Source organism: Drosophila novamexicana, unplaced genomic scaffold (assembly GCF_003285875.2).
Source record: "Drosophila novamexicana strain 15010-1031.04,08,12 unplaced genomic scaffold, DnovRS2.1 tig00001741-arrow-arrow-pilon, whole genome shotgun sequence".
In the NCBI taxonomy this organism is placed as follows: Eukaryota; Metazoa; Arthropoda; class Insecta; order Diptera; family Drosophilidae; genus Drosophila; species Drosophila novamexicana.
This window is the reverse complement of record NW_020824885.1, coordinates 394,459-413,400: the sequence shown is the minus strand read 5'-3', so window position 1 is coordinate 413,400 and position 18,942 is coordinate 394,459. Positions and strand designations below refer to the sequence as shown.

Sequence of the window (18,942 nt, the reverse complement as noted above, 5' to 3'; positions counted from 1 at the left end):
ATCTCATCTGATTTTCACGAAGTTTCGATTTTTCTTCATGGTTTTCTTTCTAGATTAATCTGGCATTCAAATCTGAACACCGATTTTTTAGTCGAAATGCATGTCCAAATCTTACCCCAAGATTCGTATATAGACATGGGTCAAAATGTACCACCCCATATCTCGGCCAAATCTCATCCAATTTTCACGAAGTTTGGCTTCTTCTTCATGGTTTTCCCTCTAGATTAATCTGGTATTCAAATCTGAACACCGATTTTTTAGTCGAAATGCATGTCCAAATCTTACCCCAAGATTCGTATATAGACATGGGTCAAAATGTACCACCCCATATCTCGGCCAAATCTCATCCGATTTTCACGAAGTTTGGCTTCTTCTTCATGGTTTTCCCTCTAGATTAATCTGGCATTTAAATCTGAACACCGATTTTTTAGTCGAAATTCATGTCCAAATCTTACCCCAAGATTCGTATATAGACATGGGTCAAAATTTACCACCCCCATATCTCGGCCAAATCTCATCCGATTTTCACGAAGTTTGGATTTTTCTTCATGGTTTTCCCTCTAGATCAATGTGGCATTCAAATCTCGACACCGATTTTTTAGTCGAAATTCATGTCCAAATCTTACCCCAAAATTCGTATATAGACATGGGTCAAAATTTACCACCCCCATAACTCGGTCAAATCTCATCCGATTTTCACAAAGTTTGGCTTTTTCTTAATGGTTTTCCCTCTAGATTAATGTGGCATTCAAATCTGAACACCGATTTTTTGGTCGAAATTCATGTCCAAATCTTACCCCAAGATTCGTATATAGACATGGGTCAAAATGTACCACCCCCATAACTCAGCCAAATCTCATCCGATTTTCATGAAGTTTGGATTTTTCTTCATGGTTTTCCCTCAAGATCAATGTGGCATTCAAATCTCGACACCGATTTTTTAGTCGAAATTCATGTCCAAATCTTACCCCAAGATTCGTATATAGACATGGGTCAAAATTAACCACCCCCATAACTCGGTCAAATCTCATCCGATTTTCACGAAGTTTGGCTTTTTCTTCATGGTTTTCCCTCTAGATTAATGTGGCATACAAATCTCGACACCGATTTTTTGGTCGAAATGCATGTCCAAATCTTACCCCAAGATTCGTATATAGACATGGGTCAAAATGTACCACCCCCATATCTCGGCCAAATCTCATCCGATTTTCACGAAGTTTGGATTTTTCTTCATGGGTTTCCCTCTAGATTAATGTGGCATTCAAATCTGAACACCGATTTTTTGGTCGAAATTCATGTCCAAATCTTACCCCAAGATTCGTATATAGACATGGGTCAAAATGTACCACCCCCATAACTCGGCCAAATCTCATCCGATTTTCATGAAGTTGGGATTTTTCTTCATGGTTTTCCCTCAAGATCAATGTGGCATTCAAATCTCGACACCGATTTTTTGGTCGAAATGCATGTCCAAATCTTACCCCAAGATTCGTATATAGACATGGGTCAAAATTTACCACCCCCATAACTCGGTCAAATCTCATCCGATTTTCACGAGGTTGGGATTTTTATTCATGGTTTTCTTTCTAGATTAATCTGGCATTCAAATCTGAACACCGATTTTTTAGTCGAACTGCATGTCCAAATCTTACCCCAAGATTCGTATATAGACATGGGTCAAAATGTACCACCCCCATATCTCGGCCAAATCTCATCCGATTTTCACAAAGTTTGTCTTTTTCTTCATGGTTTTCCCTCTAGATTAATGTGGCATTCAAATCTGAACACCGATTTTTTGGTCGAAATTCATGTCCAAATCTTACCCCAAGATTCGTATATAGACATGGGTCAAAATGTACCACCCCCATAACTCGGCCAAATCTCATCCGATTTTCATGAAGTTTTGATTTTTCTTCATGGTTTTCCCTCTAGATTAATCTGGCATTCAAATCTTGACACCGATTTTTTGGTCGAAATGCATGTCCAAATCTTACCCCAAGATTCGTATATAGTCATGGGTCAAAATTTACCACCCCCATAACTCGGTCAAATCTCATCCGATTTTCACGAAGCTTGGATTTTTCTTCATGGTTTTCTTTCTAGATTAATCTGGCATTCAAATCTGAACACCGATTTTTTAGTCGAAATGCATGTCCAAATCTTACCCCAAGATTCGTATATAGACATGGGTCAAAATGTACCACCCCCATATCTCGGCCAAATCTCATCCGATTTTCACGAAGTTTGGCTTCTTCTTCATGGTTTTCCCTCTAGATTAATCTGGCATTAAAATCTGAACACCGATTTTTTAGTCGAAATTCATGTCCAAATCTTACCCCAAGATTCGTATATAGACATGGGTCAAAATTTACCACCCCCATAACTCGGTCAAATCTCATCCGATTTTCACGAAGTTTGGCTTTTTCTTCATGGTTTTCCCTCTAGATTAATGTGGCATTCAAATCTGAACACCGATTTTTTGGTCGAAATTCATGTCCAAATCTTACCCCAAGATTCGTATATAGACATGGGTCAAAATGTACCACCCCCATAACTCGGCCAAATCTCATCCGATTTTCATGAAGTTTGGATTTTTCTTCATGGTTTTCTTTCTAGATTAATCTGGCATTCAAATCTGAACACCGATTTTTTAGTCGAAATGCATGTCCAAATCTTACCCCAAGATTCGTATATAGACATGGGTCAAAATGTACCACCCCCATATCTCGGCCAAATCTCATCCGATTTTCACGAAGTTTGGCTTCTTCTTCATGGTTTTCCCTCTAGATTAATCTGGCATTAAAATCTGAACACCGATTTTTTAGTCGAAATTCATGTCCAAATCTTACCCCAAGATTCGTATATAGACATGGGTCAAAATTTACCACCCCCATAACTCGGTCAAATCTCATCCGATTTTCACGAAGTTTGGCTTTTTCTTCATGGTTTTCCCTCTAGATTAATGTGGCATTCAAATCTGAACACCGATTTTTTGGTCGAAATTCATGTCCAAATCTTACCCCAAGATTCGTATATAGACATGGGTCAAAATGTACCACCCCCATAACTCGGCCAAATCTCATCCGATTTTCATGAAGTTTGGATTTTTCTTCATGGTTTGGGCTCTAGATAAAAGTTGCATCTAAATCTGACAACATCATTTTTGGTCAAAATTCATATCGAAATGGTACCCTCAAATATCCTATGTAGACATAGGTCAAAACTTCCCACCTCATAACTCGGTCAAATCTCATCCGATTTTCAAAAAGTTTAGCTTTTTGTTCATGGTTTGGGCTCAAAGTTGCATCTAAATCTGACAATATCATTTTTGGTCAAAATTCATGTCGAAATGGTATTTCTTGACTTCCTTCACTTTTCTGAATCTCTGCGATATATAGATTTCTGGCAGGCCCGCCGAAACATAAACAACTGCCCATCTATTCCTATATGGAAGTCAAAGTAGATATGTAAGTATTGTAAAATTTTGACATACCCTTGTGCAACGCATATAAGGAGACATTTTCGAACCCATAAAGTATATATATTCTTGATCATCATCAACAGTCGAATTCATATAGCCATGTCCGTCCGTTCGTAGCAGCAATATAAAGTGGCTGGTATCTTTGACAGGAACATGGTATTTTTACCAGAGCTTGCAGGTTAATACTTGTCATGACATACAACTTTTTTCTACATGCGGCATTTATTTGATGTATGGATAAGCTAAACGATTTTTGAATGTTTCCTGAAACTTCTCACATTTGCTTTTGCCTTCACACTGTGTACATATTTCCGTTCCGACATGGATGTCAACTGAGCTCCGGGCAATACTATATTTTTCATCGAACAGTCACACGTTTTTCTTTTGGGCAGAGTCAATTTTCATACACACACGCACACACGCAAAAACACATGCAATTATTTTCAGTACAAAAACCAACGCAAGGAAGAATCCAATCCAAAATTTATACTAAAAATCGCAACGTAAACGGAAACGGAACCGGAAAAACGGGTAATCGCTAGAAACAACAAAAAGTCAACGAGATAAAGATTTAGCGGCGGGGTAGCATGAAAATGAATCGTACACGCTTCAATCATATGAGGCACGAGCGCGAAAATGATGGACTGCCGCAGGTCCTCCAAGTGCCCCTCTCGGTTAGCCCCCAAATGGGTAATGCGTTGAACGCACTGCGCAAAACGACATTCACCAGAACGGAGCTCATGCAGCGGCCCCCAATGGGTAAGTTGGTGGATGTACAATATAGAAATGGCTAGAAAATTTGCCCCCTGCTATGTCCGTTCGTCTGTCTGTTACACGAGTCGTCCTACACAGCCAAAGACCTTGTATGTGGCATCTTTGGTTCTTATATCCCAGCTTAAGTTTCTCCGCTCAGTTTTTCCTAGCTTATTTTCGATTTGATGCCTTGATTTCGCAGGGATTTTTAAGAGTATAGCCGCAGTTTTAGGTTGATCTTGGAACTACCAAAAATTTAAAATATTAAGTAAATAATTTCTATTCAAAGCGATTTTATATATTTTGGCTTTTCGATTTTCATAATATCGATAAATATCGATTTTGATATATTGTTTTGTATAAGCATAACTCGAGAGCTAATGAAGCTATATACGTCAAACTATGTGGGTGCTTGCTTGTTTCACTTATTGGAAACGTTTACCCATGATTTATGATCTGAGATTTTGTAAATGCATACTTGCGTTTCTCATGGTATGGGGTTGGGGGACAGGAATTGTGTGTAGATGGAAGTTAGAATCTTTTAGGGAAGCTAGAATATCTATTTTTATCTATCTCTATTTCTATCTCTATCTCTATCTCTATCTCTATCTCTATCCTCTATCCTCTATCCTCTATCCTCTATCCTCTATCCTCTATCCTCTATCCTCTATCCTCTATCCTCTATCCTCTATCCTCTATCCTCTATCCTCTATCCTCTATCCTCTATCCTCTATCCTCTATCCTCTATCCTCTATCCTCTATCCTCTATCCTCTATCCTCTATCCTCTATCCTCTATCCTCTATCCTCTATCCTCTATCCTCTATCCTCTATCCTCTATCCTCTATCCTCTATCCTCTATCCTCTATCCTCTATCCTCTATCCTCTATCCTCTATCCTCTATCCTCTATCCTCTATCCTCTATCCTCTATCCTCTATCCTCTATCCTCTATCCTCTATCCTCTATCCTCTATCCTCTATCCTCTATCCTCTATCCTCTATCCTCTATCCTCTCTGATCTATCCTCTATCCTCTATCCTCTATCCTCTATCCTCTATCCTCTATCCTCTATCCTCTATCCTCTATCCTCTATCTCTCCCTTTACCACTCCCTCTCACTCTATCTATCTCTATCTCCATCTCTCTCTATCATTCTCATTCTGCTGCGACTGCTGCTTAGCTACTGGCACTAATCGCTCAAAACGCCTTACGAATTTGAATACTGTGAACCGACCGCTGAGCAATGGGACAACTGCCTCAGCTGAGGTGAATGCCAATCGACGCATGGGCGGCACACGTGGTCACTTTTTGCCGCGCGTGGCTAAGCTGGCGGGCAACAACAATAGCAACGTCAACAACAACGGTAGTAACTTTAACAGCAGCAACATGCCAAAGTCGTTATTGACACGCAGCAAATCGCCGTTCAAAAAGAAGCCCAAGAGCAGCCACCATTTGACCGGCGGCTGTGACCACAGCGTCGAGAAGTCAGCGAAGCCACAACAGCATCAGCTGTATCAGCAGAAGCACAAGCAGCTCGAGCTGGAGCTGGAGCTGGAGCAGGAGCAGGAACACCCGCTGGAACTGAGCAGCATTGTGACCGGCAATGGAATTGTGAAAAACTGCAACAGCAGCAACAGCAGCAGCAGCAGCAGTAGCCTCATGAGCAGCTGCTGCCTGAGCAACAGCAGCAGCGAGCTTCGCAAGATTAAGCTGGCCAAGGCGTTCCGTTTGCCGGACGAGCAGAACAAGAGCTTCGTCTATCTGTGTAAGCCAGTGAAAAAGGTCAAGGAGTTGCTGATGGTGCGACCGTTGCGCAACAGCGTCGACAATGTGGACCAGCAGCAGCTGCAGGTGGCCGATGATGGCACCGATGAGAATCTCGATGTGGAGCTCGCTGACAGTGATTCGTTTAGCTGCTGCAGCAGCACTCATCAGCTGGAGGCGGCGGGCGGCAATCAGTGTGAGCTGGAGACACAGCTGCTGGATGTGCGCCAGCGGCAGCAGCAGCTGCTGTTGCTGACCGAGCGTGCGCTACGGCCGCAGGCCATATCCGACCAGGAACTGGAGCGTGAGCGGGAACGGGAACGGGACCGACAGCAGGAGCAACAACGTCAGCTGCATCTGGTACAAAATTCACAGGCAGAGAAGCAGCGCAAACTGGAAATGGAAATGGTCTGGCAGAATATACCGACGCTGCAGCGCGAAATTAAGCTACTGCAGCAGCTCGGCGAGAAACTGGAGGCAACGCTGCGCGCCAACAATCCGACAACAACGCCGCGCCAAGGCATCACCAGCTATGAATCCAATAGCATCTTCTATACGCCGCGCTCGACGCTCACACTGAACGGCTACGAGGCGCTGCCCATTGTCTACTTCGGATGCCGTCGCGTGGAGCATTTGGCTGCGATGTGGCAATGCGCCCGCATCAATTACCATGCCCGTTGCTTTGGCTGTGTGCGCGAATATCGCATCGAAACGAAGACCCTGACCGAGCTGAAGACCGCCGATGAGATGCAGTGCTTCTATATGCCGCTGGCCGAGGGCGGCGGCCTGCAGCGCACCTCGTTCCGGATGCTGCGCGAGAATCCGAATGTGCTGCTGCAGCAGCTGCGGCCATTGACGCCGGCGCGTCCCTTCAATTTGCTCGAACAGGATGCCATGTTCTTCCATAGCATGGTCAGCTATGGTGAGCCGCAGCTGGGCGGCTGCCAAATGGCGCCGGTCATAGATAAGCTGGTGCCGGCCCGAGAAACGGGCGGCGGCAACAGCCAGCTGCCATTTGGCCAGCTGCCATTTAGCCTGACGCCCTATACACGGCTCTCGGTGCGTTCGCCAGGGCTCAAGGAGGCCATCAATTGGTCCAGTGCTGATGTCGAGCGTTTGCTATTGCCCGCGGTCAAGTGTGAGCCGGCCAACAGTTTGAAACTGAAGCAAAAGTCGGAGCCGGAGCCGAGGGCCAGCTCCTCGCACAGCTCGCTGGGCAATGTGGCCAGCATTAAGTGCGCCAATCTGTCGCGCTGGAAGCGTCCCAAGCCAAAGCCCATGCAGACCATGCTGGCCAAACGTAGCACGCATCCGCGCCGGGTGGCGCCGCTCAAATCGAACGGTACGGAGCTGGAGCCAAGGGTCCAGACGCAACTGCTCAAGACCGTGCTGGTCGGCATTGTGCAAGTGGCCGTCTTTCTGGTGCTCATCATGGCCTTCACCTATCCGGATATACGCTGCTGAGGCACAGACGACCAGCCAGGCGGACAGGCTGCGCAGCGGTTTCCATCTGTGCTCGCACCCAAATGTATTTATCCCATTTTCATTTTTTTTTTTCTTCTGTCTTTGCAATTTTGTGCGAGGGGGTGGCGCAACAAGTGCGCCGGGGTGTAGGGTTGCAGGGGTCCAGGGGTTGCAGGGTGAAGGTTGCGGATTATAGATTGCGGTGTGCGGAGTATTTAGGTGCAGGCTGGGTTTATCTCATCTTCCTGCCCCCGCCCCTTTGAACGTGTGCGCTTTATTTATTTTCTGGTTTGTAATTTGTTTTCCTAATGTTTAATATGTGACTTGATTTGTCGGTTAGCCCCCACCGAGGCTATGGGTCAAAGGTCAAGGGCCGAATGTTAATAAAATTTCATGTGTAATTGAAGTATTCAATGTAAACATCTAATCCCTTAGCACCAACAGCACACTAGGCAAGCTCTTCTACGTAAAAAGCAACTAAGAAGGTTGAAAAATGCCTTTAAAATCATTTGAAAGAAAAATCGCTCGATTGTGCTTTCAAATTTACTTCCCCGAAAACAATCGTAGGTAATCCTACGGCCCATTTGTTCAGCTTGATTATAAGTTGAGCCGTTTCATTTTGGAAATATTCTAAAATTTACAGCAAAAAATCGTTTAGTAAGCCTTGGCCTCATAAATAAAAACTAGCCTAGAAGAATGGCTAAAGATATTTGAATTTGTTAAAGCCCGAAAAACCTTCGCCTCACACTTTATTTGAAATTTGAAAAAGAAAACCTAAAAATTGATCTTTTTTATGCTCATCCCTAGAAAACTGGCAACGTTTTGACAATTTCCTTTGCAATTCGAATCGGTTATAACCGTTTCGCTTAAGTAAACTAATTATATGGAATATTTATTAAGCACTTAACCGTTTCGGTGCAAAACCAAAATAGTTTTTTAAGCAACCCAATAAACAGCTGGCAACTCTATTCTTTTTTTTTTAACCGTTTCGCTTTAGACAAAAACAGCTATATAAAACGAGTTATATAAGTTTTAGATATTTAAATTTATTTTAAGCATTTTCTTTATATACAGCTTATATATATATATATATATTTAAGTGTGTCTGTGTGTGTTTGTGTGTGTGTGTGTATGTGTGTATGTGTGCGTGTGTGCGCGTTAGCGTGTGTGTGCGAGTGCAACCAAAACCCGTTTTGCATCTTACATCTACAGTTTACAGTTGACCTTTACCCGTTTCGTGTAGACCTTGTGCTGCGCTGCTTTAGCTAGAAAAACTTTTGTGTATCGGGTAAGCGGATTTTAGCGTTTTTTTTTAAATTGTTTTTAGCGGGTAAGCGGTTAAGCGGTTGGTGGCTTGCGTTTGCGCGCATGCCGCGTGGCATTGCTAAATGGAAATGCGAAGCAAAAGTTAGAAATGCGTTTTCAATTGGGAAATTATACAAATTTGAAATTGAAACGGTTAAAGAAGCGGAAACAGTTAACGATAGTGATTGCAGTAAAGAAGTAGCAAGAGATGCGAAATGAAATTGTAGAAAGAAATAAGAAGTAGCTACAGTTTCTGCTGAAAATTTGGGATCAGAACTAGTTGAAGAAAGAAGATGAAAAACTAAAGAGTACCGAATCGGTTAAGGTCTTAATCACTGTAATCAAAGCGAATAGCTTAGGACTTGGATAAGTCAGCTGCGTTTGAACGATTAGTAAATCGGGTAAATCGAATAGCAATAGAAACTATAAAATTGACACTAAAAGGAACTACGAAAATGAAGCATTTAAGAATGTAGTAAAAGTCGTACAGCAAAGTAGATAAGTATTTAGCAGTATATGAGAAAAATAGTAGTAAATCGGTTAAAAAGGTATTAGTAAAAATAACTTATGTAATTTAATGTTAATCGGTTAGGAACTGCTATAAGTAATGCATAGCAGCAGCCCTGACCATGGTTTTTGATACGATTACCAACCGATCTTTAATCGATCTATGTCACTTGAGCAATAGATCTTGAACCGGCTATGAACCGGTTATCAATAGCTTGATTGGTTAACGCCAAATTGAGGACCGGCTATGAATCGGTTAGCGATAACTCGTGAACCATTTATAAGCGGTTACCTTTGGCATTTTGAACCGGTAATCGGCTTTTGATAAACCAGTTAACGATAAATTGTTAGCCGGTTATGGATAGGTCGTGAATCGGCTATTAGCGGATAACATGGATTTGTGAATCGGCTATTGATATTAAGGGAACCGTTCATATCGATATCGATAGCTGGTAAATAAGCTATAGCCCAGTTATCGATAGCTTGTGAACCGGCTATGATCGGAAATCGTTAGCTGTGAATCGGTTATAAATCTGTATCAAAAGCTCTTGATCCAGATGTAAATCGGTCATCGGCAGCTTATAAAACGGTTATAAATCGGCTAGAACAACCGAGAATGAGTTTGCCCAAAACACTTACCGCACAATCAGTGGGAACACATTGTTATCGTCGGGTGCCCGATAATCACGATAGTACAGCAAATACGGGGATCTATTGTTGACAAAAATGGGCGGTACGCCGCCGCCTGTATTGGAAATGATGGCAATGTCCGCGCAGTTGCGGAACGTTTCTGGAAAAGAATCAGGAATAGGCTCAACCGATTAGAACAGGACTACGAAATCTTTGGCGCGCGGAACATACCCGCCTTGCCGCAGCCGACGGCTTCGGTGCCATTGGAACAGGTGCCCCACATGTTGGCCGTGTAGTAGGTCCATTGGAGGACGCACTGGGTGCATGTGACATAGGCTGGCAGGCGGACGCTATAGCGAAAGATGTCCTTCTTCTTGGTGTTGCGCGGAATAAGGTATCGATGCTCCCGACTGCCCGAAATGAACAATGGATAGCGATCGAAACACTCCTGGGTGGCCTCCTGTCGGGGATTATTATTGGGGCACAGATACATCTCAAAGCGGCCATAATGATTGGCCGTTAGTTCCACCTCAACGTCAATCTCCTGGCCGGCGGTATAGTAGCGCGATATGATGCCCTTGGCATACTCGCCGCCCGCCTCGTGCGGTCGCGGCGATTTCACGTGGTAGGCATCACCGCAAACGCCGCAGCGACCGCTGTTCTGCTCCCACTGGACCGCATAGCCGCCGCAGAAGAGCTCGTTGTCATTGTAGTTGACCGGATTGGGATAGCCAAAGCGCCACATGGCATTCCGTGCCGGCGGATCCATCAGCCTGCCATGGCCCAGCACCACAGGCAACAGCATCGCCTGTCAATTGTTGCGGTTACTTGTGGTTCTCTCTATCTTCTTCTCGCTCTCCTTTCGTTCAGCTCAACTCACCAATCCAACTAGAATTGTGTACATCTTTCCACTGGGACCCGTCGACTGGCCGCGCATCTGCACAGGGCAAAGGAGACAGTTAACAGACGGCGCATAAATTTGAATGCATTTGCTGCCCAAAACGGGTTTGCTAACGTTCACAATGGGTTCAAACATCGCTTATTAAATATTATATAAATTGCACATTTATAAAATATGGTTAAGCGTTTTTCAATTGATCGTCAAAATTGAGATTTAGTTGAAAAATAACGTGAATGCATTTTTATTTAAGTATTATTTTATATTAATTTATATGATATTTTATATTTATTTTATTTTATATTTTATATATTATATACATACTAAGTCTAAGTATGTCAAGACTAATCGGAAGATTAAGGCACTTTTAAAGATCGATATTTATCGAGGTTAAGAATACATTTCGTATCGATAGCCCACTGATAGCTTATGACGAAGTCTCAATTTATATTTATCAAAAGCTTCAAATTAAGGTTTTCTTAGAAACCGATATTTGTCGAAGTTGGAATAATTTGGTATATGACAAATAATATGATATTACAATTATTATTATTATTACATTTCCCTACATTTATCTATATTTATGGACCCAACTAATCAAGGACTCAACTCTTAACTGCTTTCCGACTTCTTCCACCACACACGATTGGGTAAATGGATTGGGTTCTATATAAAATTATTGACAATATATAAATTATGTTAAAAAAAAGAGGGAGGCCCTAGAAAATATGGGATATTGAATATATATATATATATAAAAGCACAACTTGTACTTTACTATATATATTACAATAGTTATATATTGTTGATTTTGAAAGTAATTTCAAAGAAATAACTTTATTTTGCTTGAGTACATTCTCTATATAGCATCATATATTGGTCTAATTAGGTTATGATATATTAATTTCGTTCTTTGAGGCACGTTATCGTATTATAGGAAACTATAATTGTTGAAGCCCCATCCCTATTGTAACTCATTATATCTAGAGCATGGAGCCAATCGCTCAAGTGAAGAATCTAGCCATACCGATATCATACTGTTCAAACATGTATATATCTTATAGGAATATTTGACTGCATTTGATTCATTTTTCGCATTTTTGCTTAATTCTTGGCGTTTTTATCCCACTGTGTCAAAGCGTCCCGGTATCAACTGGCAAGGACATCCACCTGATCAACCTCTTTTCATTCTCTTTTTTTTTTTTTTTTGCCTTCTCAGTTTTACGGCTGTTTTTCGCTTTTGGTTTAGCTTTTGATGTTGCAGCATGTTTCGCGCGCCTGTCACGGGGGGCAAAAACTGTCAATGCCTGCGATCTGTTTATATTTTTATTTTAATTAAGTATTTCTTAAAGCATTTTTATACCCTGAACCCATTTAAAATGGGTATAAGGGTATATTGTATTTGTGCAAAATCCAAATGTATATAACAGACAGAAGGAAGCATCTCCGACCCCATAAAGTATATATATTCTTGATCAGCATCAAAAGCCGAGTCGATGTAGCCATCTCCGTCTGTCTGTCCGTCTGTCTGTCCGTCTGTCTGTCCGTCTGTCCGTCCGTCCGTCCGTCCGTATGTATGAACGCAAGGATCTCAGAACCTATAAGAACTAGAGACTTTTAGATGTAGGTGCTCCTAGTTCCCGCGCAGATCGAGTTTGTTTCCGATAATCGATAACTTACTCCGTTTCCAAGCAATCGATAAAAATCGATATCGTGTTTTTTGGGCAATTTTGGTAAATAATAAGAGCTAGAGTCACCAAACTTGACATTTAGCTTCTAAAATAGAAATAGAAGAGGGTTCAGGGTATCCCCTAGACGGAGCTCCCGACTGGAACCTCTTACTTGTTTTTTAATGCACTCGACACATTGCGCATGGGCTGAAAGGGTATTATGCTTTTGATATATTTATGTGATATATTAATATATATTCTTAAGCAAGAAGACGAGCTGAGTCGAGCTAGTCATGTCTGTCTATGGAAATTTCAAATGGAGCTTATTTTCATATTTGTGGTCATGCTTTTTTGGCATAGCTCGAGAGTTATGAGAGTTAGATACATCTAACGTGATAGGTTTTCGTATAGCATAGTCTCCGCAAATTTGGTACTTACAAGCTTTTGTGTGCTAAACGTAGGCTCTGCAAATTGCCTAAAGATCGGAGTACAAACTCCAAAGTTATTCAAGAACACATTTCTCACAGTGCGGGGGGCCATGAGATGTGTGATCTATGGAAGGTAATCGGCCTGTTGCCGGGCTGAGGGTATTTTCTAGTCGAGCACTCCCGACTAGAGAACTGTTACTTGTTATTTGCGTTTGTTGTTGTGAACATTTTTATGGCATCATCTAGTTTACGCACATGTGGCAACGCCCTGGAAACGCTGCTGGATTTGATTGCGTCTGGCGAAACGGGTTTTCATTTTCATAGCCACGGGCAATTGGCGAGCACAGCATGGATCCCGACACCCAAGATCAAGATCGGCGTTTCGACTTCTGGTCCGGCCCCCAGCGGCTAGTCTCTAAAAATATGTACACACATGTTGTATGTATGCATGTTTGTATGCATGTATGTATATCGAGATATGTGCTGGAGCCTGATCATAAGCGCGAGTGTTATTTATATATGCCCGGCGCAGATATGTGATGCGGCCATCAAATGAAATATGCACAATATGCATATTGATTAAGATGAGAGCTTCGATTTTTTTTATTTCATTTTTATTATTTTCTTCATATTTTGGCCATTGGCCATTGACTCCTCCAACGGAAGCAACAACAGCTACTCGCAAAATCGCATAATCGCCCGAAATGCTGTTTTCATAATGAGCCACGGGAATTGTGCGCATCCATTTGCATAAATTCACTCAGTTCACAGATGTCAAGTGCCAAAAAGTTGAGGATGCCGCGCAAATATATATTATATAATATAGTCAAGCATAGCAGAAATACATAGCCTGATGAAGATTGGAATGTGCCGAGCTCTACAGCTAATTGAGATGAAAATGTAATGAAATTGAAAATGAATGAAGCTCTTGCATTTGCTTTAAAATCAAATATGAAATTCTTAATTTTCTCAGTATCTGTTCAAGTTAAACAGCTAACTTTTGGGCAGCAGAGCCTTGCTATGTGCAGGTATCCTTGAAGTTATCAAAACCTTAATGTATATAGCTACTAATCTCAGGATCTGTGCGAGCTGGCAAGCTAAAGCTTGGTATGCGGCACTGCTTTTAGTTAATGTACAAGTTTTCCATGCCTCAAAGTGTCTGACAAGCAGATTTCTCGACTTAAACGAAGTATTCCAAATTCATGCTGAGCTTCCCTTTGAGCAGTTCAGCCATAATATTCTTATGCATAGCTGTTGTAGTTAGAGTACAGGTTTAGCGCACTTTCAAGAGCCACAAAATATGCACTGCATTCAAAAGCCAGTCGAGAAGCGTATCAATCAAAGGCTCTGTGGCAAATTGGAGCCTGTTAAGCAGCTGGTTTTTGTGCCCTGTTTGCGCTTGCATTAACTTTTGGCATGTAATTAGGCTTGAACACTTGAATTTTAATTGCCGATGATGGGGCGGGCAACAGAAATCAATAAACCGCCAGACTACCAGGCTTTCTGTCTGTGTCTGCAAATTGAGCGTGAGGCAGCTTTGTGCGGCAGTCGACAGGCAAATTGAAAGCGCAGCCAAGTATGCGATTAAGTGCCCCTGCACAATAAATATTTTTACTTGAGTCGAATTTTTGATGCTCTAAGTGGGATCTTAAGAGTTGTTAAAGCCGAGACAGGCTCAATAGAATATAGGCTTTTGCAAACTGAAGCTAATCAAATTATAATATAATTTATTAAAAGCCTAAATAAATATAGCCTAATCAGCCTCTTATTCAATCACAAAAGTAGCTTATAGAATACTTCCCAAACCGATTGTATGCCTCAAAATCATTTTCAAAGAACTTTGTGAAAATTTATCTGAAACGTGCTGCGCACTTTTCTCAGAGCCCGCAAAGTTTTAAGTTCTATCCGATCGAAGCCCTACACTAAAATTGAATGAATTTAAGTTTCAGCAATTTTGGCAATTTCACCCGCAACTGTGGAAAATTTGAAGGAATTTTAGGCAAAATTTATTGCTTATTATCGGTTTCAAAATTTGTGAGAATTTATTTTCCCGACTGGAGAATGCGTTTCAAAGTTTTAATGAACAAAGTTTTATTTTTCGGCTTCTCACCTTTTGGTTCTTTATTCCATATATATTGTTATGTACTTTCAAATAGTCGTGCAGCTCAAGATAGTATGGGTATATTTAAATTGTTCATGGGCTGAAAAAGTTGCATTTAAAACTTGCCATGGCCAAGGCTGGCAGTATGTTTATATTTTCGATCAGTACGCGAAACGGATGGTTTCAAAAAATATATGAAAAAATGAATTGTTTTAATATCTATCTCATTGAAACTTCCCAATCATGCGCCTCAGTGCATCGAGCTTCTTTTTGGCATTGGTAAAAGTTATTTTTGTGCTCTTCAAACAAAAAATTGTCTTGCGCCTTGAAAAAAATATATTGTAGGGTATGCTGCTGTCGACTCAATGAATTAAATAATTAAATAATTGTCTGGCAAATTAAAATGCACGAAATATTTTTTATTTCGCGTCGAATGCCAAAAAATTGAAAATCATTGCAGGAATTAAGTTGTAAATTAAGCAAATTGCCAAAAGGAGCTCCCCAAGCGCCAAGCGCAGATGTTGTTGTTGTTTAATTGTTGTTTTCCTTTGGCATGCGAAATATATTTTTTGTTGACTTTGTGGCCCTCTGCTTCATTTTTTTTTTTTGATGTTGTGCAATTGACAGGTCCCGATTTACATGTTGCCCCACAAAAAAAAAAAAAAAAAAATGCATTTTGTGCGTGGTTTTTTTTCTTGTCTCTTGCGCAATCGTTTAAATAAAAAAACAGCAGAGCACACGAGGGGGAAGAGTTCGTTTTAGCGCTTGTTTTTATAGAAGGTGCACATATATATATATATATATATATATATATATATATATATATATATATATATTAAACAGATATCATAGAAATAGAAGAAGTTTTTATGCTTGCAATAGGTAAAAAGCAGACCTTGTTTTTGCCTGATTTCATGTGTTACGTTGCAATTCGCAACTAGTTAAAGCTACGAAGCAGTGTTAAGCTGTTTAAGTTTCAAGCAAAGTATGCTGCTGATGAAAATTGAAGGTTCATAATTGGAAAATATTATATGATTGATTGCAGAAGGCACAGCTTCTGCTGTTTAATAATATACTTATAATAATATGTTCATGACGGTACTTCATCAAGATACGAATATATTCAAATTTAGAAAACAAGTAACAAAGTGTTTACTTTTAGATCTGACAACGAAATTGCACATTCTAAAATGTTTGATTCTTGATTTCGTAAATAACATAAACTAAAGAGTGTATAGTATAGTATTTATACTCTCTTGTAAAGGGTATTATAATTTTGTCATGAAATGTGCCTCATCTCCGACTCCATAAAGTATATATATTCTAGATCAGCATCAACAGCCAAGTTGATATAGATATGTGTGTCTATCCATCTGTTCGTCTGTCTGTTTCTATGCGAATGAATCTCTCAGTTTTGAAGATATCCCCATTAAATTTTGCATAAATATATGTAATATAATTATAAAGAAATAAAACAAATGAATCTTAGAAATGTATGCGAATTTTGTCGCCAATGAACTTGTATATGATGTTGAAGAAATGCTGATATGCATACACATTTGGACTGTCTAATAATTTATTAAAAACTCAATCAAAAACAACAACAAAGTCCATAAATAAATATAATTATTGGGCGTTACGCATAATAACAAAATGAAACCAAATAGAATTTGGGCAAGTCACGATTTTTGGCTGGCCGCAAATGACAAATTGTTAACAATTTTCGGGAAAAATATATAAAAAATAATTTTCGAGGTCGCAACGAAAAACTAATTTACAAATTGAAACTGGAAGAAACGGATTTTGAGCTTTGTTCGCATTATTTATCAATTTCTGCTTTGGCACGAGCGAATTAATTACGCGGCAAATTAAGCGATTCACTAATTGGGTTCGTTACGTTACGTTGCTTTCTTTTGATTTTGTTTTTTTCGGGGATTGGTTCTGGATAGGTCAACATCAGATTTTAGAAAAGAGAAAGACGCCCGCGCTCCAGTCAAGAATTGGCACAACAAATAACAAACAAAACAAACGGCAAGATAAACAACGAATTAAATGAAATTCGTGTTCTTGATTTGCATTTTGCTATCTTCAGACATGACCAAAAATATATATAGTTTTGTATATATTTATATTGGAGCATTGAGCCCTATTAGCGGACCGCTCGAGTCTGCCGATAAAGCGACTAATGGACCTGACGAGCTCATTAATAAACCGACAATAAATAAGTCAACCAAAATGTAAATGTCTATCAAAATAGACAGCAATAAGCGCCGATTAGATCTAACACGTTTATTCTATCTATTGTTTGCCGTTTTCCAACTATTCAGATAGCTACAAAGTGTAAAGTCTGTAATGTATCAGATGCGTATATATTTAAGCGTAGATAATATCTATATAGATGAGCATATATTTAAGAATCTTAGAAGGCAACAGTCTACAAGCCATGGGCTTCGTGGTATTGCATTTGTGGCTTGAATTACGAACTTATCGATATCTCTATTAAGATATATATGTCTAATCGACAGGTGGCTTCTAACAATCGATTACAATTCCATGGCTAAATATTAAAGCAATTTATATGGTAAATTGATACGTAGATGCTTGAACGATAGCAATGCAATCGATAACTAATCAATCGATTACTGCTTATTTGGCAAACGCATCAAATACTCAATCGATTACTGACAATCCTTAACTACTTCATCGATAATTAGTTTACTGATTACTTTCAAATTCTTAGCAACTTGCATTACATAAGCTCAGTCCACAATTATTGCAGCGATATTGATTTTATCGATAGCTAGCCAGCCTTTAAGAATTTGCATAATATTAGCTAAAGTGATAGCTGCATGATCGATACATTTTCTAGCCATAGCTTGAATGTTAATACTTATAATTTGATCGCAAATAAACTGATTACAGAATATAATCCACAACTGTTTAATCGATAGCTATACAATCTTAAATTACTTAATCGAGCATGAATATATGAACTTAATCGATAGGTGTTCAATCGATATTCATTTAATACATAGAAAGTTAATTATTTAACTTTAAGAATTACTTATAAATTGACATCACAAACGATGCTTGCACAAAATCGATAAGTTCACGAGCGATAACTATTTGGCCGATAACTTTAACCAGCCATAGCCATGGAATCTAAGAATCAATCAAGTACCAAGCAATCGATAACTGATAGCTAAGTTATCGATAACAATCCAAAACGATAGCTATGCAATGTTTATATGCCAATTTATGCTCTTCTATATCTTATATGAAGTATCTATGCCTAGTTGTAAGACTTGCTCGCAAAATTTGAATTGTCGCTAGAAATTTTGCAGTTCGCGTGAATTCGATTCGTTCCCAAAATGTTTGTTATCGCTTCGTTGGCCATTGCCAGTACATATATATCTTTATATATGCCTATATATATATATATATATCTTCAATGCGGATCACGTAGCGCTGAGTGGGTGCACACGGACTGCTACATGGAGTGGTATATCCATCAAACATGCGTAAATTTTATAATGAAATCGAACGGTCGCACAAATGCCGCTGACATCGATTGTCAAACGATCGATCGATCGGTTGATAGCTGCGATCTGAAAAGCTAACAGACCCTTTGCCCCCGCCCACCTCAACTGCTGAGTATACACACGTATGTGTGTGTGTGCGTGTGTAAACTATATACACATGTTGTTGTGTGTTCAAGGCAAAAAAAAATGTGTCAATGTGTCAATTGCTTTTCTTCTTTAGCTCATTTTAACCGCAAATAAATAAAAGTCTTAAACAATTGCCAATTAGAATTGATTTACCTGTATATGTATATTAATAAAACTTGGCTCGATGTATAACTAAAAATTTGGACAGAATGCTTTGTCCGCAAATCGTAATTAATAGCATTGAAGAAGAAGCAACCGCTTGACAGGCGTGGGAAC

At 40.0% G+C, this 18,942-nt stretch overlaps 2 protein-coding genes across 2 annotated transcripts; one reads left to right on the top strand and one right to left on the bottom strand.

Moving 5' to 3' along the window:
* The first annotated feature begins 3,771 nt into the window (after positions 1–3,771).
* Positions 3,772–7,852, top strand: LOC115768258. The gene is made up of 2 exons (XM_030712787.1): positions 3,772–4,240; positions 5,412–7,852. The coding sequence occupies exons 1-2, from the start codon at positions 4,069–4,071 to the stop codon at positions 7,457–7,459; spliced, it is 2,220 nt and encodes a 739-aa protein (XP_030568647.1). The 5' UTR covers positions 3,772–4,068; the 3' UTR covers positions 7,460–7,852.
* A 774-nt stretch (positions 7,853–8,626) lies between these two features.
* LOC115768260 lies at positions 8,627–10,835 on the bottom strand. Its single transcript, XM_030712789.1, has 4 exons — positions 10,782–10,835; positions 10,133–10,709; positions 9,911–10,061; positions 8,627–8,843 (listed from the first exon to the last, which is right to left on the bottom strand). Exons 1-4 carry the CDS (start codon positions 10,803–10,805, stop codon positions 8,798–8,800), a joined length of 798 nt encoding a protein of 265 aa, XP_030568649.1. The 5' UTR covers positions 10,806–10,835; the 3' UTR covers positions 8,627–8,797.
* Positions 10,836–18,942: the final 8,107 nt, after the last annotated feature.

Excerpts from the sequence above, each read along its gene's own strand:
- LOC115768258 (XM_030712787.1), top strand. The coding sequence starts at position 4,069 with ATGAAAATGAATCGTACACGCTTCAATCATATGAGGCACGAGCGCGAA. Across the intron at positions 4,241-5,411 it reads CATGCAGCGGCCCCCAATGG|CTACTGGCACTAATCGCTCA; the intron begins GTAAGTTGGTGG and ends ACTGCTGCTTAG.
- LOC115768260 (XM_030712789.1), bottom strand. The coding sequence starts at position 10,805 with ATGTACACAATTCTAGTTGGATTG. Across the intron at positions 10,710-10,781 it reads ACACAATTCTAGTTGGATTG|GCGATGCTGTTGCCTGTGGT; the intron begins GTGAGTTGAGCT and ends AACAATTGACAG. Across the intron at positions 8,844-9,910 it reads GTGTTCCCACTGATTGTGCG|CAATGCCACGCGGCATGCGC; the intron begins GTAAGTGTTTTG and ends ATTTCCATTTAG.